Source organism: Oncorhynchus masou, chromosome 28, assembly GCF_036934945.1.
Source record: "Oncorhynchus masou masou isolate Uvic2021 chromosome 28, UVic_Omas_1.1, whole genome shotgun sequence".
Taxonomy (NCBI): Eukaryota; Metazoa; Chordata; class Actinopteri; order Salmoniformes; family Salmonidae; genus Oncorhynchus; species Oncorhynchus masou.
Genome location: NC_088239.1, coordinates 61,506,553 through 61,532,988, shown reverse-complemented (window position 1 = coordinate 61,532,988; position 26,436 = coordinate 61,506,553). Strand labels below are relative to the sequence as shown.

Genomic DNA, 26,436 nt, shown 5'->3' with positions numbered 1-26,436 from the left:
GATGTCGAGGCGAGTGACATAAGTAAAGAGCAGATATGTTTGGTGTTGTCGATGTTAGATGCTGTGAAACTTGGGGAATAGCTGTCCGATTAGCAAGTCCTGTCATGATCACTTGGCAAGCACATCAGAGGTGAAGTTTGAATGATTGCTCTGTGTCTCATGGAAATAGTTGCCATGTTAGGCTGGTGGTTGTTTTGTCTTGTTTCCACCGATATAATTCATATGGAAATGGCTGCTCTTTCCTTGCTATTACTAGTTAGTCTGTCAGGCAAGTAAAGTGACGTGCTTCCAGCAGTACCATGAGATATTGTAGGCTAAATGCAAACACTAAAGTGGCAGTGTGAAATATGGGAAAATTGTCTCTAACAGTTGTGTTTGTACCTTCTCTATATGACTCTAATACTTGTTGCATTCAGTGAATTATTGTCAATGCAGGTTACTATTTCTACATTTTTTGTCTCTCAATCTACATTTTGAAATAGTTTCTGAATAGCTGTTTGCATTTTTACATAGCCTACTTTGTGTGGGTTTTGAAATACTTTCTGAATATAGTCCTCTGTTCACGTTTTGGAAAACATGTTTATTTTAATGTAAATAATATTTATAAGTATAATATATTATACTTGGTACATTCTGAGTAAGTCATTTAGTCAAATGTATTCTTGGGTTTTTTGTTGTGTTGAGTGTTAATTGTTTTTTGATAGTGTCTTTAGACAATGGAAGACAAAATTAGTGTTATTTCTATTGAGGTTGTGTTCTTTAAAACTAAAACTTAGAACAAATTACATGTTTTTGAGTTATGTCTGTCTGTTTTAAATGCGTGACAAAATGAGATTACTGATAATTTTCAAGACAATCTACAGCAGCATTCTGGAATTCTATTCCGGTCTAAAGGGTTAACCACATCTGTATTTTGGTAGTAAATAGCATGTTATGGAAGTGTCCGGTCAATTTTCTGTGATTTCACTAGGTTTTGAGAAACTTACCCCACCATCAATAAACTTCCACAAGCTTGTTCTGCAGTTGCAGGGGCACAGATAAAGCATTGACAAAGCTTCCAAAAACACCCAAATACGTCATTTTAGAAACGGCAATGACGCAGGTCTCTAGGCGTTGTACACACGACATTGTGTCATTCTGAACTTCATCCACAATGTTATAATATTCTATTTTGTTGGACTCAAGTGATATTTTTTTTGTGTGCACATGCGTGGGCTACACAGAGAAGTAGCAGCTTGGTGTTTTTGGAGCATTTGTTAATATTTTATCTGTGCCCCTGAAACTGCAGAATGAGAATGAGGAAGTCTATCGCTGGTGGGGTACGTTTCTCAAAACCAAATCACACCCGCAAAAAAGTGTCTGGTAACTTCTATAACATCCAAAATACAGATTTGGTTAAAAAAACTAAGTTAAATTGTACTTGTTACCCTCTGTTGCTCCAGTTAAGATCACTCTCCATTAGATTGGACATATTACGGGAGGACAAGAGGCCACTAACTGTAAATGTCAGTGGCTGTGTTCTAAATGCTCAGTTATTCCTTATAGAGTGCACAAAGCTCTGGTCGAAAGTACTGCACTATATAAGGAATAGGTTGCAATTTGAGGCGCAACCCGAGTGTCTACAGAGTGGTTAAATCACAGGCTCCTCTCTCTCCCTCTTTATAATACAGGACAGCCATTACGCCAGTAACCTGGTGATTCAGCCGTTTCACATCCCACTGCTAAGAGCAACAACCACATCAAATGACTCACACAATAATAACAAAAACAATCACATTTCCACTGATTTAAAGGTAACAACCCCCTCCAACCAGCTACAAATGAGTGTTTATTTAAGAACACTAGCGTACGTGCATGTCTGGATCCACTCTCACTGAGCCACAGAGAAACATATTTAACGCACACACACAAACTGGCCACACACAGATGAAAACGTGATCTTATGGAGCCGTTTAAAAAGTACTTTGCAGCCGGGGACACAGTGGACCGCTGGACGAAAGCCAATTTGGCCCAAGGATAAACACAAACAGAGAGGTCATCCTCTGCCATAGGGGCTGAAGAGGTCACAAAGTGAGCAAAAAGGAAGTTGTCAGAGGAAGGGGTAGAGGGTCATTTAAAATTCAGGGGAAAATCTACATCCACTTAGCCTGAGCAGAGTACCAGAGCATATGATCAATGACTCCAAACCTCCATCAAAGAGACACTTTGCAAATTGGATGAGTTCTGTCCACATCGAGACTATACCCCAAACGGCACTATTCCCTTTATAGTGCACTACTTTTGATCAGGGCCTATAGGGAATAGGGTGTCATTTGGGATGCATCCTTAGGACTCGTAGTGGCTGCTCTTTCCCATCCATCCCCAAATCTCCTACCTTATCATCTGTCCTGTATGGATGTTGTTAACCCCATCCTGGCCCTTCATGGGCCCACGGGGGCCTCTACACTCCACTGGTAATGATCTTAGACTTCCCCCGGGGAAAAGGGCCCCAATTAAACCCCCAGAGGTGGAGCAAGGGTGCAGGGGCTAAGCATGGGGGCAGGACAGACCTGTCAATGACTACAGACAATGTCAGAGGGCTGACAGGACAGAGTTGACCTTGAGACTAAGACAGGATGCAGATGATGGACAGAGAGAAGGAGGGAGGGGTAGGTGGGAGGAGGGGAAGACAGAGAGAAAGGGAGATGGTGGGAAAGCAGTAGGCCAGTTAATGACGAGCAGCTGACGAGTTAACGAGGGGGGAAACTCCCACTGTGTCCCAGCCAGGGTCCTCATTAACCACAAGGAAGGAAGGGGGGGGGAGAGAGAGCGAGAGAGAGGTCCATTGGACTGCTAATGGTGTCGAGCAGCATGGCACCGGTATCCTCTCTCTCTCTGTATGAGTGTGATGGACAGTTATGACAGAGTCAGAGACATGCGCCTGTGTAATCCTTTCAGTATCTGACAGCACTCAGCGTGTCACTAACAGAGCTGGAGAGGAGGGGGAGAAAGGACATGAGAAGAGTGAGCTGCCAGCTTAACTCGGTTGTCACCCCCGAGACCCAGACAGACAGGCTGCCTCTCAAAGGACACCCTATTCCCTATATAGTGCACTACTTTTGACCAGGGCCCTATTCCCTAAACAGTGCACAACTTTTTCCCAGGGTGCTACTTGGGATACACAAAAACATATATGCAGCCAGCTAGCCACCTGCAGGAAGGCTCCATTCCCAAGACATCATTCTCAGGATTAGGAAGGAAGATGCTGGGGATTGATCTTTTTTTTACACTGTAAAAGGTTTAAAGCTCATAACCTCTTCCAGCCTCCCAACACAAAACAAAACGCTGACTGATTCTGTGACTGGTCATGATCAGGGATCCATTTCACTCTCCCGCAACCAAGATTTCTGTATTTTATTTGACTTTCTCGGTCGAGGAGAAAAAAATAAGATTAAGGGATGAAATTTGGCGTGCTTGCACATTAGAGGAGTGAAATCTCTGATACGAGGCTCAGCAGAGGCCCCCTTCTCAATCTAAGCCCTTTAATTCACATACTGTAAGTGATTTAAAACCTCGGGCAGAAACGATTAAATCTCAGAGAAATTACATTAAGGCTTGTCAGAATGACACGAGGCTGGCATAATTACAGCAACTCCACCCGCTGATAATGACAAACTGGCCGTGATTTCCAAAAAGAGTGAGAGGGAGGGGGGAAACAATGGAGATGAAAAACTTGGAGAGTGTGTGGAGGCATCGGGAAACAGAGAGAGGAATCCGACACACTATAGTGAAGCCGCTGCAAAAGAATACTGCCAGCCAGCCAGAAAGAATACTGCCAGCCAGCCAGAAAGAATACTGCCAGCCAGCCAGAAAGAATACTGCCAGCCAGCCAGAAAGAATACTGCCAGCCAGCCAGAAAGAATACTGCCAGCCAGCCAGAAAGAATACTGCCAGCCAGCCAGAAAGAATACTGCCAGCCAGCCAGAAAGAATACTGCCAGCCAGCCAGAAAGAATACTGCCAGCCAGCCAGAAAGCCACTTCCTTCATTAGGCAGTAGGCACGGTAGAGACATCAGGTACTGTTAATGAATTATGTTCAAATGTCTGAGCTTCAGGCCAAATGACAACACCTATTCCACTGTAAAGGCCATGTTGTGATGAGAGAGAGTGTTTATTTTGTGGATAGGGGTTGGACCACTCACCTAGACCCGCGGACTGTTTTGTAGGCGCTGGGCAGGGCGTGCTTGGTTTTGGACCACGAATTGGAGCGAGACCGCGATCTCGCCGGTGACCTCTTCTTGTGTTTCTTCTTCTTCTTGTCTCTGTCTCCTTTTGCTCTGTCCCGCTCCTTCTCCGGTCTTCTGGAGGTAGAGGAGGATGAGGAGGTGGGTAGCAGGAGGGAGGAAGAGGAGGGCTCTTTGCTTTTGAAGGCATTGGCGTCAGGGGGTCTTTGATCAGCAGGGTACACAGGTGCTCTGGAAGCCAAAGGAGGGGGGACAGAGACGACGGGGGCCACTGGGAACTTTGGCAGCTGTGGCTAGGATAGAGTGAAGGAAAGAGAGAGTGAGAGGGATGAGCGTAGGAGAGAGAAGGAGCGGGGAAAGAGGGCATATTAATGACAGATCTGCACCTTGGGCCTTTTCTAGTTTAACGAGTGCAAGAAAATCTGAAGGCTTCCCTCTCAGAATGAGCGTACTGAGGAGTGAGAGAGAGGAAGTGAGGGAGCGATAGCTAGAGAGAGAGAAAGTGATCGAGAGAGAGAGAGAGAGAGGAAGTGAGGGAGCAATAGAGCTAGAGAGAAAGTGAGGGAGCAAGAGAGAGGAAGTGAGGGAGCAATAGAGCTAGAGAGACGAAGTGAGGGAGCGATACAGCGAGAGAGGGGTAGTGAGGGAGCGATAGCGTTAGAAAGAGGAAGTGAGGGAGCGATAGCGTTAGAGAGAGGAAGTGAGGGAGCGACAGCGCTAGAGAGAGCGTGACGAGGGCATTAACAATTGTCTCCTCCGTTACAGCCACTGGCTTAAGGTCATCTGGGAGACGCAATCTAATTCAGCCTGCATCTCCAATCAAGGTTGTGTGTGTGTGTGTGTGTGCACTCGACCGGCCGAAGTAAAAGGCAAAGCCCTGGGGCAGTGAGATCCTAGTCCTGGCTCTGTCCATAACTACTGCTCGCTGTGTGCTGGTTCTGGTTGATTCTTCCCTCAGACTTACTCAGCTGCTAATTAAAAGATACTGGCTGGTTACACAACACAATGCAGCCTGATAGCTAGCACCCTGCCCTGCCTGCCTGGCTAACAAAACATAATTGGCCCTTCTCCACTGTCAGCACGAAAGTGCCTCTAATTACTTCAGTATGTGTCTGTCTGGTTAAATTAGATCTTCTGCCCGCTGCTGGATCCAACATCACAACTGGGTGCCAATCAATGTAGCGCCATGCGCCATCAAACTCCATTTCAATTACATTTTGCCATTGAGAGAAGAAAAACACCATATGTATTTATTTCCCAAGCTTTATTTGCCATGGAAAAGCCCTAGCAAGGACTTATGATGTGTAAGGTGTGTGCAATACTGGTGACGTTAGGTATGGAAGTGTTCATATGTGGAACAAGAAAAAGTGTGTGTGAGAAAGAGAGCGCGCGCGAGAGAGAGACAGAGCGAGAGAGCGCACGAGAGAGAGAGAGCCAGTGTGAACGTCACCTTATCTATTGAGACTCGGCTCTGGCGACAGTGAATCAAAGGAGACGAGGACACAAGGTCTTCTCTTCCCAGCATGTTTAGAACCTACTCTGTCCCAATTCAGTGAAACAGGACAACTTCTTCCTCCTCCTTTCTTTCCCTCACATGGAATGAGTGAGAGACACACCTTCTTCCCTCCCCTGCTGCTCCAGACAGAGCAAGAGGAGAGACGAAGGCGGAGAAAGATCTGTGTTATTGGCTTTGATAAAGTTTTCGGTATGAATATTTGGTAGTGCGGTGCGCTGCGGTGGCTCAGGGAAGATAATGAGGAGGATGTCTGGGGTTTGATTTCACTTTGGGTTAAGAACAGCATGACATTTGGGTGGGTTTATTCCCAAGGACCATGGGTCGAGGAGAGTGTGTCCGGTCTCTCACGCATGCTCCAAGGAGATAGGGAAGGCTGCCCTCTCTGAAGCACACCGCACGGGAGAGAAGAAGAGAGGCATGCCAGTGTAAGGAGAATGGGACAGGGAAAGAGAGGGGGAGGGAGAGGGATAGAGTGTGTTTCAGAAAGGGACAAAAGAAGAAGAGAGCGATGGAAACAATCCATCATGAGCGAGAGAGGGTGTCAGAGGGACAGATATGGAGCAAAAAATGAGCGAGAGGGCAGACAATGGAAATGGACAGAGGGTGATTGAGAAGGGTGATGAACGAGAGAGGAAAAATAGCCAGAACCCACAACTCCCTGTGTGCAAATAAACTGCTCCAGGTCACCTTGCCTTGCCTGTTGTTGTACTGTAATCAGGCCACTCCACTTCGGCACCCAGAACTGTACTTTCAACACATCCCACCTGTGCACTGTAGCCCGACACCTGCTTGGCCTTGCGCGCACACACAAAACACAGGGTACCTAGAAGCCCGATTCCAGTGACAGCTCAAGCTCTACCATTCACTCTTAATACTCTTTGATTAACGGGCTTTGACAGACTCAATATGTTTACAGGTCGTCCTTTGTAGCTCTATTGATAGAGCATGGGACATGTAATGCCAGGGTAGTTGGTTTGATTCCCGGGACCACCCATACGTAAAATGTAAGCTAGCATGACTAAGTCGCTTTGGATAAAAACGTCTGCAAAATGGCATAGAAACACTGTATATGTAAGTGAACGCAACTACATCTGAAGATCAGGTTCTGGCACCATAATCAATAAATGATTCACACTTATGGCCAACTGTGACTGCTTCTGGTACAATAGCAAAGCCAGACCCAATAGCCAGGCCCTGCGGCTTTCCTGGTGTTTCAGAGTTGAGGCAACATTTCAATTTTGTGTGTGTGGGGGCGTTCTGATGAGGGGACCCTGTGGGATGTGAGAGGAGGAGAGGCTGGACACAACTCTAAACACACAAACTGTGCCAGCCAGGGAAAACAAGGCAATCAATCACCTTGATTTGGAGGAGTTCCAATGTTGGATAGACATAGCCAGCTAGCTAACATAGCATCCCTCTCTGTTTGAGCCTTGTGTTTGAGTAGGCTAAACTAGCTAGCTGCATTCGATGCCAGTTGATTGGGGTCGCCAGATGATTTGCCAGCTCCTGAAAGCTTGGCTGCGTGTTTAAACACCCCTGATCCACGCATATTTTCTGGTAAAAGCCAACACTGGCTATCAGAGAGACAGAGGGACCATATGAGAGGGAAAGAGTGTGAAAGAAAGAGGGGGGGTGAGGTAGAGAAAGAGACTTCTCCCTGCTGGTAATAGAGAAGTACACGTACAATCCCTGTACTGTAATGTGACAGCCATTTCACTCCATTGTAAGTAGGATGAGGACAGATAACCTACATCATACGGTATCTAAAAGTAATCTCAATCTCACCCTGCCAATTCACTGTGAACAAGATGGCGCCGATGATGGTCGCTCTGTGGCTAGCTCCCAACCAACTTTGCAGTCCTTAGGTTATTTTAGTATGATTTTTTTAACGTTATTTGATCAGAAAGTTTCTAGTATTATTTCCTATGATGGAAAAGCACTTCTGGACAAGGGAAAGGCGAGCTCGAGTACTAGACCCATTAAGGAAAAGGGTAAACCACCCTACGCTTCCTAGTCCAATACTTGCTAATGTGCAGTCTCTGAGCTCGCAACATTTATTGTCCAGAGTGCGGATTTCCTACCAGAGAGATACGAGTGACTAATGTAATATGCCTTACAGAGACTTGAATGTCAGGGGAGGTGCCTGATCAGGCTATACAGCCTGCTAAGTTTTCTGTACATTGCGAGGACAGGGGAAAAACAAAGGCGGAGTAGTATGTTTCATGATCAACAACTCATTGTGTGATTGTACAGTGCCTTGCGAAAGTATTCGGCCCCCTTGAACTTTGCGACCTTTTGCCACATTTCAGGCTTCAAACAAAGATATAAAACTGTATTTTTTGTGAAGAATCAACAACAAGTGGGACACAATCATGAAGTAGAACTCTCTCCAGAAGTTCAGTGAGGATCGCTGAATGATCCAATGTTGACCTAAATGACTAATGATGATAAATACAATCCACCTGTGTGTAATCAAGTCTTTGTATAAATGCACCTGCACGGTGATAGTCTCAGAGGTCCGTTAAAAGCGCAGAGAGCATCATGAAGAACAAGGAACACCCCAGGCAGGTCCGAGATACTGTTGTGAAGAAGTTTAAAGCCGGATTTGGATACAAAAAGATTTCCCAAGCTTTAAACATCCCAAGGAGCACTGTGCAAGCGATAATATTGAAATGGAAGGAGTATCAGACCACTGCAAATCTACCAAGACCTGGCCGTCCCTCTACACTTTCAGCTCATACAAGGAGAAGACTGATCAGAGATGCAGCCAAGAGGCCCATGATCACTCTGGATGAACTGCAGAGATCTACAGCTGAGGTGGGAGACTCTGTCCATAGGACAACAATCAGTCGTATATTGCACAAATCTGGCCTTTATGGAAGAGTGGCAAGAAGAAAGCCATTTCTTAAAGATATCCATAAAAAGTGTTGTTTAAAGTTTGCCACGAGCCACCTGGGAGACACACCAAACATGTGGAAGAAGGTGCGCTGGTCAGATGAAACCAAAATTGAACTTTTTGGCAACAATGCAAAACGTTATGTTTGGCGTAAAAGCAACACAGCTCATCACGCTGAACACACCATACCCACTGTCAAACATGGTGGTGGCAGCATCATGGTTTGGGCCTGCTTTTCTTCAGCAGGGACAGGGAAGATGGTTAACATTGATGGGAAGATGGATGGAGCCAAATACAGGACCATTCTGGAAGAAAACCTGATGGAGTCTGCAAAAGACCTGAGACTGGGACGAGATTTGTCTTCCAACAAGACAATGATCCAAAACAAAAGCAAAATCTACAATGGAATGGTTCAAAAATAAACATATCCAGGTGTTAGAATGGCCAAGTCAAAGTCCAGACCTCCAATCGAGAATCCTGGTAAAGAACTGAAAACTGCTGTTCACAAATGCTCTCCATCTAATCTCACTGAGCTCGAGCTGTTTTGCAAGGAGGAATGGGAAAAAAATTCAGTCTCTCGATGTGCAAAACTGATAGAGACATACCCCAAGCGACTTACAGCTGTAATCGCAGCAAAAGGTGGCGCTATAAAGTATTAACTTAAGGGGGCTGAATAATTTTGCACGCCCAATTTTTCAGTTTTTGATTTGTTAAAAAAGTTTGAAATATCCAATAAATGTCGTTCCACTTCATGATTGTGTCCCACTTGTTGTTGATTCTTCACAAAAAAATACAGTTTTATATCTTTATGTTTGAAGCCTGAAATGTGGCAAAAGGTCGCAAAGTTCAAGGGGGCCGAATACTTTCGCAAGGCACTGTAAGAACGCACAAACGCCTTAAGAGTTTCTGTTCCACTGACCTGGAATACCTTACGATAAATGCCAACCCCATTATCTCCCGAGAGAATTCACAGCTGTTTGGATCACGGCTGTGTATATCTCCCCACAAGCTGACACCATGCTGGCATTCAAAGAATAACACGGGACTTTGAACAAATTGGAAAAAGCATATACCGCATTTGTTTTTGCCGGGGACTTTAACAAAGGAAATTTAAGGAAAATACTCCTGAAACAGGAGGCAACCATGGTCATGTCTGTTTAACATTGGTCTGACCAATCGGAATCCATGCTACAGAAATGTTTTGATCACGCAGACTAGAATATGTTCAGGCCACCTCTGAGAATAACATCCCCGAATACACTGACTCTGTCTCTGGGTTCATCAGAAAGTGCATAGAGAATGTTGTTTCTACAGTGACTATTAGAACATACACAAAACTAAAACCGCAGCTCGATGGCAGCATTACCAAAGAAACTGAAAGTGTGAACCACACGCATTTAACCACGGCAAGGTAACTGGAAACGTACCAATACAAACAGACCAACTACGACCTCTGCAAGACAATCAAAGAGGCAAAACGACTGCTTTTTGCCTGCTTCGAGGAAAACAACACAGAGTCACCGACATTGCCCCCACTGCTCACAAGGACTGCGGGCTCCCGATCTCTGGAGCCAACGTGAGTAGGACGTTCAAGTGTGTTAACCCAAGCAAAGCTGCCGGCCCGGTAAACCGACTCAATTCTGTGATCATGAAGTACTTTGAAAGTCAAGGACCATATCACCTTAACTATACATACAACACCCTTAACTCACTTCAATTTGCATACCACCCCAACAGATCCACGGATGATGCAATCGCCATTGCACAACACTCTATCCCACCTGGACAAGAGGAATACCTACGTGAGAATGATGTTCATCGACTCTAGCTCAGCTTTTAACACCATAGTGCCCTGGAAGCTCGTTTCTGTCACAAACTTGGATACATCCTGCGCCTTGACCTGTTCTTACGGCATGCCGTTTCTGAAGTTTTATTTCGTTCATAAGTGTTTGTATCAAAACCTGCTGGTTTGGACTGGATGTTTACCAACTAGCCGGCTAGCTAGCTACCCAGCCAGGTAGTTAGCTAGGTTGCAATGGAGCCCGCTTTGCCTGGAGTAGCTTACAAACGTTTCCAGCACTGTAGAAGCTGTGTTTATTACGCTCTTATCCGGGACGCTATTGACAATCCGGAGTTCAATGCTGCAATTTTTTGCTTGCAGAGGATTACAGGAATGAGGTTGCGATCCTGAGCAAATTGGAACTTTCCTGTTCTCAACTCCTGTGGCTGGACGCCACTCGGGCTTGATGGAGGTCTTTGCCTTGTCAACTGTCCCTGTCCAAATGGCCTGTGCTACCTGGAACTTGTCTGCCAAGGAAGTAATCTCCATTTGCATCTCCTCCTCCATCTTGTAGTGGAGTAGACAGAGAACAGCAAGAGGATTGTTCCAATCAGCACTGGTACTATGTCCCAAGTTGTGGAAACCAAAGGCAGACTATAGTATCTGCGAGAAGCCAGGGCAGATCGCCATGAACAGCTTCACCGCCCTAGTGCCTAGTCTACCTGCGCCTTCATTGCTGGGAAAGCCTGTGTCTGCGACAATTGTGCTGACTCCAACTATGCTGACTCTAACAGAGACTTTGTCGTCGTGTTGGGCTCCTTTTCCTCTTTCTGGATCTGATGGGGCTCTGCCTGCTGTGGGAGGTCTGGACCTATCACCGGGAGCTGCGGGAGCACGCCATCCTGCTTCTCATGGGCCCGTGAAAGGTTCCACGAATAGTTTGAGGGTTAGGAATGGGCGGATTTCTCCATCCACTTGCATTGTATTGGGCAGTTCAATTGTGAGAAATGTCTCAGTCCCTGGAGCAAAAACGTATCCAAGAGCATGAGTACAAGTCATCAATAAGCTGCTCCAAAACATTTTAAACCTGCATCAGGAAAGTGAGTCTATCATAGTTCATGTGGTATTCAATGACATTATGAAGATGGAGATGTTGAAGATGGATTTTAAAGAACTGATTGGGTCTCTGCTTGACACCAACAAAGGCCCATAATATCTGGCCCTGTGCCATCCCTAAATCGTGGCATTGAACGTTTCAGCAGACCTTTAGCCATTCATAACTGGCTACTTGACTATTGCAGCTCTGTTGAGGTAACATTTATAGGCAATGTTGATACCTTCTGGAAACAAAGCTTGTTTTAAAAAGAGGATGGGATCCACCCAAATCTTTTAGGTTCCAGGATCCTTTCACAGGATTATACAGCTGTGTTGAGACAATGACTTATCAATGACCCAAGCCCAGCTCAGTTAATCCCCACCATTGTGTTGCGGAGTTGTCATAATGCTTCAGCAAATGTACATTATCCCAGGGGCATTGGAAGACAATGTAAGTAACCTAATATATTTCCATCTAACTGCCCTGAATGCCTCTGCTGATTTTACAGCTTTTGTATGCAGTAATCATGTGCCTTTGAACCAGTTATACTGTTAGAACTGAGTCGGTGTGCCCTAGCATGAAGTCCATTGTGTAAAGCTCACCCTCCACTAACATAAATAACATGATCATGTCTACTCCTGCTAAGCTTCCCAGTAAAGCAATGAAAACAACCATGCATCCCAGAAGTGCTAAAAATAGCCCACATTAACATATGTAGCTTAAGAAACAAGGTTCATCAAATCGATCATTTGCTAGTAACATTCTGCCAATCTCTGACACTCACTCAGATAATACCTTTGATGATAGTGGTAGCAATACATGGTTGTTACATCTACAGAAAATACAGTAATGCCAATGGTGGAGGTGTTGCTGTTTATATTCAGAACCACATTCCTGTAAAGCTTAGAGAAGATATCGTGTTAAATAATGTTGAAGTAATATGACTATAGGTTCATCAGCCTCACCTAAAGCCCAATGTTTTGGGAAGCTGCTATAGACCACCAAGTGCTAACAGTCAATATCTGGATAACATGTGTGAAATGCTTGATAATGTATGAGATATCAACAAAGGTGTATATTTTCTGGATGATTTCAATATTGACTGGCTTTCATCAAGCTGCACACTGAAGAAAAAGCTTAAAACTGTAACCCGTGCCTGCAATCTGGTTCAGGTTATCAGTCAACCTACCAGGGTAGTTACAAACAGCACATGAATGAACTCAACATGTATTGATCAAATCTTTACTAATGCTGCAGAAATTTGCTTTAAAGCAGTATCCAAATTCATCAGATGTAGTGATCATAATATAGTTAGCCATATCTAGGAAAACCACTGTTCCAAAGGCTGGGCCTAATATAGTGTATAAGAGGTCATGCATAAGTTTTGTAGTGATTCCTATGTTGTTTATGTAAAGAATATTTGTTGGTCTGTAGTGTATAATGGGGAGCAACCAGATTCTGCACTTGACACATTTTTATGGAATGGTCTGCCTACCCATGTGAGAGACAAAGACTCGGTCTCAACCTTTAAGTCTTTATTGAAGATGCATCTCTTCGGTAGGTCCTATAATTGACTGTAGTCTGGCCCAGGAGTGTGAAGGTGAACGGAAAGGCACTGGAGCAACAAACCTCCCTTGCTGTCTCTGCCTAGCCGGTTTCCCTCTCTCCACTGGGATTCTCTGCCTCTAACCCTATTACAGGGGCTGAGTAACTGGCTTACTGTTGCTCTTCCATGCCGTCCCGAGGAGGGGTGCGTCACTTGAGTGGGTTGAGTCACTGACGTGATCTTCCTGTCTAGGTTCGCTCCCCCTTTGGGTTGTGCCGTGGCGGAGATCTTTGTGGTCTATACTCGGCCTTGTCTCAGGATGGTAAGTTGGTGGTTGAAGATCTCTCTCTAGTGGTGTGGGGGCTGTGCTTTGGCAAAGTGGGTGGGGTTATAACCTGCCTGTTTGGCCCTGTCCGGGGGTATCATCAGATGGGGCCACAGTGTCTCCTGACCCCTCCTGTCTCAGCCTCCAGTATTTATTCTGCAGTAGTTTGTGTCGGGGGCTAGGGTCAGTCTGTTATATCTGGAGTATTTCTCCAGTGTCCTGTGTGAATTTAAGTATGCTCTCTCTAATTCTCTCTTTCTATGTCTCGGGGGACCTGAGCCTTAGGACCATGACTCAGGACTACCTGACATGATGACTCCTTGCTGTCCCCAGTCCACCTGGTCCAGCTGCTGCTCCAGTTTCAACTGTTCTGCCTGCGGCTATGGAACCCTGACCTGTTCACCGGGCGTGCCACCTGTCCCAGACCTGCTGTTTTCAACTCTTGAGAAACAGCAGGAGCGGTAGAGATACTCTTAATGATCAACCCGGAAAAGCCAAATGACATTTACTCCTGATGTGCTGACCTGTTGCACCCTCGACAACTACTGTGATTATTATTATTTGACCATGCTGGTCATTTATGAACATTTGAATATCTTGACCGTCTTCTGTTATAATCTCCACCCGGCACAGCCAGAAGAGGACTGGCCACCCATCATAGCCTGGTTCCTCTCTAGGTTTCTTCCTAGGTTTTGTCCTTTCTAGGGAGTTTTTCCTAGCCACCGTGCTTCTACACACCCAAAATCATGATCAGTGCTCTAACTCCCCCTTGCACTGCATCTACACCTGCATTGCTTGCTGTTTGGGGTTTTAGGCTGTACAGCACTTTGTGACATCAGCTGATGTAAGAAGGGCTATATAAATACATTTTGATTTGATTTATTCCAGTTACTAATAAGCCTGCACCAAGAAAATGACTAAAAACTGTTAAATCCCAGTGGATTGATGAGGAATTGAAACTATACTATGAATCAAAGAAATTATATAAAGAATGAGAGTAAAAAGGCTTTGGAGCATCTTAAATGAATGTTTGGGAAAAAAGGCAAACAACACCATCATTCATTGAATCAGATGGCTCATTCATCACAAAACCCACTGATATTGCCAATTACTTTAATACGTTTTTCATTGGCAAGATTAGCAAACTTAGGCATGACATGCCAGCAACAAATGCAGACACTTTCAAAATAAAGAAAAACGCTTGAATGAGTAGGTGTTTTAAAACTTTTGGCAGGTAGTGTACATGCACACACTTCCTGTTTCCCAGACATAGCTCATTGTAATATTATTTGTACTTTGTATTTAGTTTATACACACACAACATATTTATTTAAATACAGAATTCTTGACATAGGTCACTCTAATATATCTACTGATGTACAGTGCACTCAAAGTATTCAGACCCCTTGACTTTTTCCATATTTTGTTACATTACAGCCTTATTCTAAAATTGATTAACCATTTTTTCCCCACATCAATCTACACACAATACCCCATAATGGCTAACATTACTAAAACAGGTTTTTAGACATTTTTGCAATTATGCTGCAGGACTTGAGGTGATTTGTGGTTTAGTACTGTACCCTGCGTCACCACTTCAAATCAAATCAAATGTATTTATATAGCCCTTCTTACATCAGCTGATATCTCAAAGTGCTGTACAGAAACCCAGCTTAAAACCACAAACAGCAAGCAATGCAGGTGTAGATGCAGAGCACTGATCATGATTTTGGGTCCTACTGTGTCTAACTGAATGGGCAACATTAATCTAAATAGAAACTGAATTGTGCACAACTTCAGTATTACTTACTAAAACTGTTGTTAGACTAAAGTTATAATTTTATTTTTCTCTTACTGTAGTACTGTAGCCCACTCCTGACCGGTCAGGTTGTACAGCGCATGAGTGGCGCAACGGTCTAAGACAATGCATAGCAGTGCAAGCTGTGATGCTGCAGATGCTGGTTCATTACTCGTGCCGGCCTCGACTGGGTTTTTGTTTCTCTCCCTCAAAAAACAGAAATTAATCATTCCAAATAACAAACTGGCTTTATTTACTAACTAGTAACTACGTCTCACCCCATGTTTAAGAACAGCCTTTTTCCTCGCTCATTTTACGTTATTTGAAAACGGAATCATCTCCAAAATATATATATATTTTTTCTAAACAAAAACGATTATTATTACATTTAGAATTATATAAAAGCCCATTGGATATTCTCACAGATACATTATTAACTCTGTTATTAGCAGGACGAAATATATTGGTCATGGCTCCAAATGGGAATGCCTTGCAGTTCTCCAGCTGTATACACTGAAAGCGTGCGAGGTTCAAGGCACGGGTCATGGGATGAACCTCAAAGCGGCGCACAGAAGATGGACCTAGCCCATGGGGATGGGAGGTGGAGGAGTGGACCCCCACCCCGCCACACTGGGAAGCACAGAGCAACACTAAGGCGCATTGCACTAATAATGGCACTGACTTGGGAAACGTTCCCACTGTTCTTAGTGCCAGTCTGCACGTTCAAACTAAAACAATGTAACTAATAGGGGTATCTTAATGTTTCCGTTAATAAAATAATGATAAAAATACTATTTCAAAATGCCAATGTTTATTTAGTTATGGATCCATAACGAATCTCTTTGGGAAAACATATCACTAAATTATAGAAATATTGGAAAAAAGTTGTCTAATGAAGGTTAACAAATTGTTGCTGACTGGAACATACTCTTTCAAAACACACACGGTCACGTTGTACAGCGCTATTAGCAGGTAGCTGGACAATAGACTTGCCTAGAAGGAGGGTAGGGGGAGAATTATATCATCAAATGCATTTCTTAGTTAGGTTGGCTGTATCACAACTGGCTGTGATTGGTTGCAATTTCAGTTTAATCCCCCAGAAACTATAGAATAAGTATTACAAGAATAATATGACTATTATTATGCATCACATCCGACCGTGATTGGGAGTCCCATAAGGTGGCGCACAATTGGCCCAGCGTTTCTCTCCCTCTAAAAAACAGAAATGTTTTAGCCTTTACAAATATTATTTTGGCCTTTATTCAGATTAAAATAGCTCACTTTCGTAAAAAAAATAAAAATGAAATAACCTCCAAAATATCGTTATTATTATCAAGTTGATGGCACAGTCATATAGCCGGCACCTACATAAAGCTGAGTGACTCACTCATGCATGGCTTTGGATCAAAATAAATAAGTACCAACATTCTTTCTGATAGTCTTTAATAAATACATTTTTGGTTATCCTGACCTGGACACCATGCACAGTATTATAATAGCCCATTAGCAGGACAATATACCTTTTCCAACACTTCTCTGTATTTTGATACTGTGTGGATGGGTCCTCCATAGTGGTGCAGCTAAGTCACCGCATCGCAATGCAATATGCGTTGCTACAGATACCCGTGCCGGCCTCCATCGGGAGACCAATGAGGTGGCTTTTGATTTTTAATTTAGAATCCTCCAATCCTCTATGTAATTATTGGTGGAGAGTCATGTCATATTTTTTGATTTACTGTAAGCCTTTTGTAGGCAACATGAGCCTCACTAGTGTGTAGTAATGTGCTGCTAAAAGTGGTGTATATCTTATTTATTTAAAGAACATATTGAAGACAGAACCAATAGTCTACAACTCTTTTAGCACCATATCGTGCTGCTCTGAGACAAGAATGGGGAATGGTCTTAACAAATCAATGAGATTTATATTTTGACTGAATCTCCACTTGGGTATTGGTTAGACTACAATTAGGGTGTAGAAATGTTATGCTCTTAGTGTAACCTTTATTTAACTAGGTAAGTCAGTTAAGAAAAATTATTATTTACAAGAACAGCCTACTCCTTCCCCCCATCGGGGAATTGAACCACGGTCTCCCGCAGGCCTGCACAACACAGGGATTCTTTAGCTAAATAGCCCAGAACTGTAGCCTACTCCCGACCGTCACGTTGTACAGCACCATATTATCCGTTCCATCCTAATGGAAACCCAGAGGGGTTTTCGTTTTTCTTGGAGTAGAAACACCATGATATTATTCAATTTAATTAAGCAACATTTCTTAAAATCAGTCCCATTATACTATGTTCTTACAAAAAAGGTTTTAAATTCTCTAGTACAGCCACTATTGAAGGCTATAAAATGCTTCTCAAAGTAGCCCCCTGGTGGTCAAACTAGCACTAACTAGCATTAATGGTATCAGTGGTTGGCACTTAAATAATGTGCCATAGAATTCTGCAGCACTATGCAAGCTGTGTCACAGTACGCTGCAACTTTTAAAGGACAAACCACTAAGTATTCAGGCACTTCACTCAGTACTTTGTGTAAGCACCTTTGGCATTGATTACAGCCTCGAGTCTTTTTGGGTAAGACGCTACAAGCTTGGCACACCTGTATTTGGGGAGTTTCTCCCATTCTTCTCTGCAGATCCTCTCAAGCTCTGCCAGGTTGGATGGGGAGCATCGCTGCATAGCTAATTTCAGCTCTCTCAAGAGATGTTTGATCAGGTGCAAGTCCAGGCTATGGCTGGGCCACTTAAAGACATTCAGAGACTTGTCCCGAAGCCACTCCTGCATTGTCTTGGGTTTGCCCTTAGGGTCCTCTTCCTGTTGGAAGGTGAAGCAATGACCCAGTCCGAGGTCCTGAGCACTCTGGAGCAGGTTTTCATCAATGATCCCTCTGTCCTTTGCTCCGTTCATCTTTGCCTTGATCCTGACTAGTCTCCCAGTTCCTGCCGCTGAAAAATATCCCCACAGCATGATGCTGCCACCATCATGCTTCACCATAGGAATGGTGCCAGGTTTCCTCCAGACGTGATGCTCGGCATTCAGACAATCTTGGTTTCATCAGACCAGAGAATCTTGTTTCTCATGGTCTGAGTGTCTTTAGGTGCCTTTTGGCAAACTCTAAACGGGCTGTCACATACCATTTGCTGAGGAACGGCTTCCGCCTGGTCAATCTACCATAAAGGCCTGATTGGTGGAGGGCTGCAGAGATGGTTGTCCCTCTGGAAAGTTCTGCCATCTCCACAGAGGAACTCCAGAGCTCTGTCAGAGTGACCAACGGCTTCTTGTTCACCTTCCTGACCAAGGCCCTTCCCCCCCTGATTGCTCAGTTTGGCATGGCGGCCAGCTCTAGGAAGAGTCTTGGTGGTTTTACTATTTTCTACATTGTAGAATAATAGTGAATACATCAAAACTATGAAAAAACACATATGGATGTAGTAACCATAAAGTGTTAAATAATTCTATATATATTTTATATTTGAGATTCTTCAAAGGAGCCACCCTTTGCCTTGACAGCTTTGCGCAATCTTGGCATTCTCTCAACAAGCTTCATGAGGTAGTCACATGGAATATATTTCAATTAACAGGTGTGCCTTGTTAAAAGTAAATTTGTGGAATTTATTTCCTTAATGAGTTTGAGCCAATCAGTTGTGTTGTGACAAGGTAGGTGTGGTATACAGAAGATAGCCCTATTTGATACGTAAGCTTATTAGAGATCAGTGATACTATCAAGAGCAGTGAGCGGTTTCCTTTTTCCTTCATCTCGCCCTATTTGGTAAAAGACCAAGTCTATATTATGGTAAGAACAGCTCATATAAGCAAAGGGAAACGACAGTCCATCATTACCTTAAAACATGAAGGTCAGTCAATGCAGAAAATTTCAGGAACTTTGAAAGTTTCTTTAACCTCTAGCGTCGAGCAATCCCGTATCCGGGAGCGTAAGCTCATTAGCATAACGCAACGTTAACTATTCATGAAAATCGCAAATGAAATGAAATAAATATATTGGATCACAAGCTTAGCCTTTTGTTAACAACACTGTCATCTCAGATTTTCTAAATATGCTTTTCAACCATAGCTACACAAGCATTTGTGTAAGAGTATTGATAGCTAGCATAGCATTAAGCAGGCAACATTTTCACAAAAACAAGAAAAGCATTCAAATAAAATCATTTACCTTTGAAGAACTTCAGATGTTTTCAATGAGGAGACTCTCAGTTAGATAGCAAATGTTCAGTTTTTCCAAAAATATTATTTGTGTAGGAGAAATCACTCCGTTTTGTTCATCACGTTTGGCTAAGAAAACCCCCCGAAAATTCAGTCATTACAACGCCAAACTTTTTTTCCAAATTAACTCCATAATATCGACAGAAACATGGCAAACGTTGTTTAGAATCAATCCTCAAGGTTTTTTTCACATATCTATTTGATGATAAATCATTTGTGGCAGTTGCCTTTCTCCTCTGAACCAAATGGAAAAGTGCACGCAGCTGGAGACTGCGCAATAATTTCGACGGAGGACACCAAGCAGACACCTGGTAAATGTAGTCTCTTATGGTCAATCTTCCAATGATATGCCTACAAATATGTCACAATGCTGCAGACACCTTGGGGAAACGACAGAAAGTGTAGGCTCATTCATGGCGCATTCACAGCCATATAAGGAGACATTGGAACACAGTGCATTCAAAATCTGGGGCATTTCCTGTATGAAATATCATCTTGGTTTCGCCTGTAGCATTAGTTCTGTGGCACCCACAGACAATATCTTTGCAGTTTTGGAAACGTCAGAGTGTTTTCTTTCCAAAGCTGTCAATTATATGCATAGTCGAGCATCTTTTCGTGACAAAATATCTTGTTTAAAACGGAACGTTTTTTTATCCAAAAATTAAAAGAGCTATATCGAAGAAGTTAAGTGCAGTCGCAAAAACCATCAAGTGCTATGATGAAACTCTCTCATGAGGACTGCCACAGGAATGGAAGACCCAGAGTTACATTTTCTGCAAAGGATAAGTTCATTAGAATTAGCAGCCTCAGCAATTGCAGCCCAAATACATGTTTCACAGAGTTCAAGTAACAGACACAACTCAACATCAACTGTTTAGAGAAGACTGTTTGAATCAGGAATTCATGGTCGAATTGCTGCAAAGAAACCACTATTTAAAGGACACCAATAAGAAGAAGAGACTTGCTTGGCCCAAGAAACATGAGCAATGGACATTAGACTGGTGGAAATCTGTCCAAATTTGAGATTTTAGGTTCCAACCGCCATATCTTTGTGAGACACAGAGTAGGTGAATGGATGATCTCCACATGTGTGGTTCCCACCGTGAAGCATGGAGGAGGTGGTGTGATGGTGCTTTGCTGGTGACACAGTCAGTGATTTATTTAGAATTGAAGACACACTTGACCAGCATGGTGTTGGGTTCTAATTCTCAGAGTAAAAACTCAACGGACATTATGAAAGCTTAACCAAGTTGATTATGCCCAGAGGATCAATACAGCTGCATTAGACAAAACATGTTTCCACCACCACAAGTACAGTGGGGAGAACAAGTATTTGATAACCTGCAAAATCGGCAGTGTTTCCTACTTACAAAGCATGTAGAGGTCTGTAATTTTTATCATAGGTTCACTTCAACTGTGAGAGACGGAATCTAAAACAAAAATCCAGAAAATCACATTGTATGATTTTTAAGTAATTCAGATAACATCTGCTAAGCTGTGCACCCGACCAATAAACTTTGATTTGATTTCATAGATACTACCGTTCAAAAGTTTGCCGTCACTTAACAATGTCTCAGAATAAGAACAGACTGATGAATTTCAGAAGACAGTTCTTTGTTTCTGGCCATTTTGAGCCTGCAATTGAACCCACAAATGCTGATACTCAACTATTCTAAAGAAGGCCAGTATTATTGCTTCTTTAATCAGGACAACAGTTTTCAGCTGTGCTAACATAATTACAAATGGGTTTTCTAATGATCAATTAGCCTTTTAAAATAATAAACTGTGATGAAGCTAACAACGTGCCATTGGAAAACAGGAGTGATGGTTGCTGATAATGGGCCTCAGTACACCCATGTAGATATTCCATAAAAAAATCTGCCATTTCCAGCTACAATAGTCATTCACAACATTAACAATGTCTACACTGTATTTCTGATCAATTTGATGTTATTTTAATGCTTTTCCTTCAAAAACAAGGATATTTCTAAGTGACCCCAAACTTTTGAACGGTAGTGTATACCGCTGGAAGTGAATGCAGGAATAAAACATTAAACTATGCAAAGTAGAAAATGCTGTGTGCATTAAGGATTAAGACACCTGGTTCAAATAGAAGCCTGTCTCTAATAAGCACCTGTTGTGCTCATTGATTTAAGAAAATAAATGCCCAGGCTAAAAATGTCAGTTTTACGCTAGGCCTACCTTAGTGGGACACAGATCTTAACCAGCAACGCATTGATTCTTTAACTGGCAGGTCACTCATGGAAGCCATAATAAAAATGTAGCTTGAAAGCCACTTAGAAGGAAAGGCCTGACAGTCTCCCTTAGAGAAGAACCACATATCCCTGAGGTGCTGGGAGACAGGGGGACTATGGGCCAGGACAGGCAGACACTTCAGATATCAATATTTGAAGTGCAGACACTTCAGATATTTGTATCCAGGAGAGTCCGAAAAAGAGAGAGCAAAAGATAGAGAGACAAATAAAGAGCGAACAAGAGCAAGCGTGCACGCAAGAGGAAGAAAGGGGGAGTAGTATTGCGGTGTCTGCAGTTCAGCTCTCCACCCCGGTTTTGTCTCTAATCATGCCCATTAGCCCGGCTGGCCTCTGGCTGGGCTCCGGCAGGCCCTTTAAAGAGGCTGAGCTACCTACTGGAGAGACAAAGGTCTCACAGGAGAGAGGCCATTCCTTTGAACAGAGCATGTCAGCCCAGAGACAAAGAGCACAATCAATTAGAGTGCCACAGCAGCTCTAGAGGGAAGTGACTAGGGCCCCTGGGTAAGGAGGGAGGCAGAGAAAAAGAGACAAGCAGAGAAACGAGAGAGAAAGAGAGACGCACACACACACTTGCAAAAACACATACTGTACTTACAAACACAGGCACGTACACACCCACGCGTACGCTCCTGCCGAAACATCTTCATGTAAGTGCACACACTGAGAATGTATCATACTCAATCATTTACAAGATTAGATTGAAAGGCATCAATATGTATGAACTTTTTGCTTGAGATTTATTCTATAAATAAATCAATAGACTTGAAGGGTTGGGGAGTAGGAGATGGGGCCGTCTACAGTGAACGATTTGACTCAATTCAACAGAGGACACAGCGTGCACCGTGGCCAGTGGTGAGTGAGTGCGTGAACACACACACACGCACACGCACACGCACACACACACACACACACACACTATGTGTTCATGTTGTTATCTTTTCTTGTTGCATGGTTGAGAAGGACCCGTCTCCCCGATGGGGAGCTCATGGCTGGGGTATGTGTGGTTCTTGATAATTCTGCGGGACCTCCTCCGGCACTGTCTCAAGTAGATGTCCTGGATGGGTGGGAGCACGGTCCCAGTGATGTACTGGGCTGTCTGTCTTCCTACCCACTGGAGGGCATTGCAGAATCTAAAGGAATTAGCCAAACCGACTGTGTGGTATAGGGGGCTGGCAGTGCTGTTTACTGATATTGTGTATTTCTCATCAGTGGCCCGTATGCGCTGATGTACGGAGCAACTCTGCTCAGGCAGAGGAAGAAGTATACTTTGTCTCTGTGCTGGAATGTGTGGTGAACCTTGACCCAGCTATGCCTCAGCCAATCAGAGAGTGGTCTCTGCTGCCACTGGGCTTACTGTGCTCCTTACCATACTCTATGTTTATAATTTAGTTATTTAGGAGACGCTCTTATCCAGAGTGACATACATTTGCTGCATTCATTTTAACATAGCTAGTTGAGATAACCACATATCACAGTTGTGGTAAGTACATTTTTCCTCAATAAAGAAGCCTTTGTCACCAAAGTCAGTGCTAGTAGGAAAAGACGAGTGCAAATTGAAATGTCTTATTTTAGAGACTCTTTGAAGAGGTAGGTTTTCAGACATTTTCGGAAGATGGGCAGGGACTCTGATCTCATCCAATCACTTATTTTGGAGGGTAATTCAGATGATGAAAGTTTGCCATTAGAATATATGTGCAAAGCAAAGTTTAAACTTTCAGTATGTGTTATTGCATTAAGGAGTATCTGTCAAATGAGACAAGTTCTATCCTAATGCTTATTTGTAGAGGACAAAACAGTAGTGGGCTTGATTACCAACAACGTCAAGACAGCCTACAGGGAGGAGGTGAGGGCACTCGGAGTGTGGTGTCAGGAAAACAACCTCACACAACATCAACAAAACAAAGGAGATGATCGTGGTCTTCAGGAAAGCAGAGGGAGCACCCCCCTATCCATATCGATGGGACAGTAGTGGAGAAGGTGGAAAGTTTTTAGTTCCCTGGGAACACACATCACAGGCAAACTGAAATGGTCCACCCATACAGACATTGTGGTGAAGAATGAACAGCAACTCTTCAACCTCAGGAGGCTATAGAAATTTGGCTCGTCACCTAAAACCCTCGAAGACTTTTACAGATGCACAATTGAGAGCATCCTGTTTGGTTGGATCACCGCCTGGTACGGCAACTGCACCGCCCTCAACCGCAAGGCTCTCCAGAGGATGGTGCGGTCTGCACAACGCATCACCGGGGGCAAACTACCTGCTTTCCAGGACACCTACAGCACCCGATATCACAGGAAGGCCAAAAAGTTAATCAAGGACAACAACCACCTGAGCCACTCCCTGTTCATCCAACTACCATCCAGAAGATGAGGTCAGTACAGGTGCATCAAAGCTGGGACCGAGATACTGAAAAACAGCTTCTATCTCAAGGCCATCAGACTGTTAAATAGCCATCACTAACACAGAGGCTGCTGCCTACATACAGACTCAGATCTTTAGCCACTTCAATAAATGGATCACTAGACACTTAAAAAAGCCACTTTAATAATGTATAATGTTTACATATCTTACATTAGTCATCTCATATGGATATACTGTATTTTATACCATCTATTGCATCTTGCCTATGCTGCTCGGCCATCGCTCATCCTTATATTTATATGTACATTTTCTTATTCCATCCCTTTGTGTGTGTATTAGGTAGTTATTGTGAAATTGTTAGATATTACTGCAGTCGGAACTAGAAGCACAAGCATTTCTCTACACTCACATTAACATCTGCTAACCATGTGTATGTGATCAATAAAATTTGATTGAATTTGATTTATTAAAAACATTAGCAAAGCTATGGTAAACCATGTGATAACTAATCTAAATTTGACAGATAATTGTAAATGCAATAACATATTGAAGAGAAGAATATTCACAGGGGTACTATGTACCAGGCGAGTGATGCCAACTTCTGCTCCCTGTTGAGGATGTCTGTCTCTTGTCCCCGTCCCAGAGAACAGGCTTTGTTTCTGGATAGCCCAGCTAGTTGCCCATTCCCCCCTCCGTGGATGGATACACCTGTCCGTAACGTAATACCTTGTTAAAGCCCAGATCCTGCTGCAAGTTTAGCACCGATTGAACAGGCTTGAACAGATTACAAAAGAAAAAGTAAACCTTGAGACAACACCAGTACCTAACCCCTGCATCCGGCCGCCTACCATCCTGCCTGCACCTCGGGCAAATCGTGAAACGGCCCAACAGACTCCAGAACTCTAAGACTCTTTCACTTTCTAGTTTCTACCCCAAATCTGGTTTGGATCAAGAAACTAAGAAGTTCCTAGACTGCATTAGGCAGAGATGCCAGAACATTTAGGGCTCTCGTTTTCTTCTCTTCGCACATGTGTTATATTTGACTATGCTTTGAGTATTTAATGTTGCGTAGAAGACTAATGAAAGTGTGCAGAAACAAAACCAGAAGGCAGCAGAAGGAGAAAAACAAGAAAAAACCTACAGGCCTGTTCTCCGTTTCCTTTTAATTGCACACTGTCTTTTTTTCTATCCTCAGAGTAAAAAATTTAGGGAAAGCTGCAAATAACTGTGGGATCGATAGAGCCGCAGGAAATGAGGCTATTTGGAGTGTTCAATCAGGGGCCCTGCCTCTGCTTACTTTAATTAGTCTATACATAAATTCAAGGCCGGAGATTGAAGAGCACTCTCTTGCTCGTACCCTGACTTAAATTGAATAAATTGAACCGGGATTAGTTCTCTCAGCAGAACGCAGTGTGACCTCGGCAAAAACTGTGCTCTCGCACAGGGAAGATTTGTCCCACGAGAAGGAAGGAGAGAGAAGGACCAGATGCAGGGCCAAATAAAAAAGCTCCTAAAGAGTAGATTTTGATACATCTGCTGAAACCTCACTGACTACTTAATTCTTGTGAGGCTGTTTCTCATCCATAATGTGAATTTGGCACTTTGCCTCCTTAGCTGTTTACTCAGATGTCCTGGTGCTGAAGCTGCCTGCCACAGAAGGCATCTCTCCCAATGATCCTCTGGCAATTACTGAAAATGTGTATTTGATTAAATTGTTTCCAATTTGAATCCCAAATTGTGACGCATCAGGCTTTTAGTCAGTCTGTTTACTCAAATGAATTCAGATTTTGCAAACAGACCATGTGTGATGATCCAAGTCGTATTTTCCGATCCTACTTTTAAATGCCTTAACTTTGGGAGTTACCTGTGTATGACCCATCTATCTGCTCCATAGCTATACGGAAAAATGTTGAATAGTCATGATATGGAGAGATGGAAAGGGAGAGAGATACATACAGCGTATTCAGATAGTATTCAGACTAGAGGTCGATCGATTATAAGTTTTCAACGCCGATAACGATTATTGGAGGACCAAAAAAAGCCGATACCGATTAATGGGTCCGATTTTTAAAAATGTATTTGTAATAATGACAATTACCACAATACTAAATGAACACCCTATTTTAACTTAATATAATACACCAATACAAATCAATTTAGCCTCAAATAAATAATGAAACATGTTCAAATTGGTTTAAATAATGCAAAAACAAAGTGTTGGGAGAAGTAAAAGTGCAATATGTGCCATGTAAAAAAGCTAATGTTTGAGTTCCTTGCTCAGAACATGAGAACATATGAAAGTTGGTGGTTCCTTTTAACATGAGACTTCAATATTCCAAGGTAAGAGGGTTTATGTTGTCATTAATATAGTATTTATAGGACTCTCTCTCTATA

The 26,436-nt window shown here is 43.2% G+C and overlaps 1 protein-coding gene across 6 annotated transcripts in view; it reads right to left on the bottom strand.

The window, feature by feature from the left end:
* The window catches only part of LOC135518022 (splicing factor, suppressor of white-apricot homolog), a 149,143-nt gene that overhangs the window by 26,442 nt on the left and 96,265 nt on the right, over positions 1-26,436 (bottom strand). For all 6 annotated transcript variants that reach the window (XR_010452104.1, XM_064942843.1, XM_064942841.1 and 3 more), the window contains exon 14: positions 4,182-4,516. Coding sequence is in view for 5 of the 6 variants with exons in the window: in XM_064942843.1 (XP_064798915.1) it covers positions 4,182-4,516 (335 nt within the window). In the remaining variant the exon portion in view is untranslated. The remainder of the gene's footprint in view (positions 1-4,181; positions 4,517-26,436) is intronic.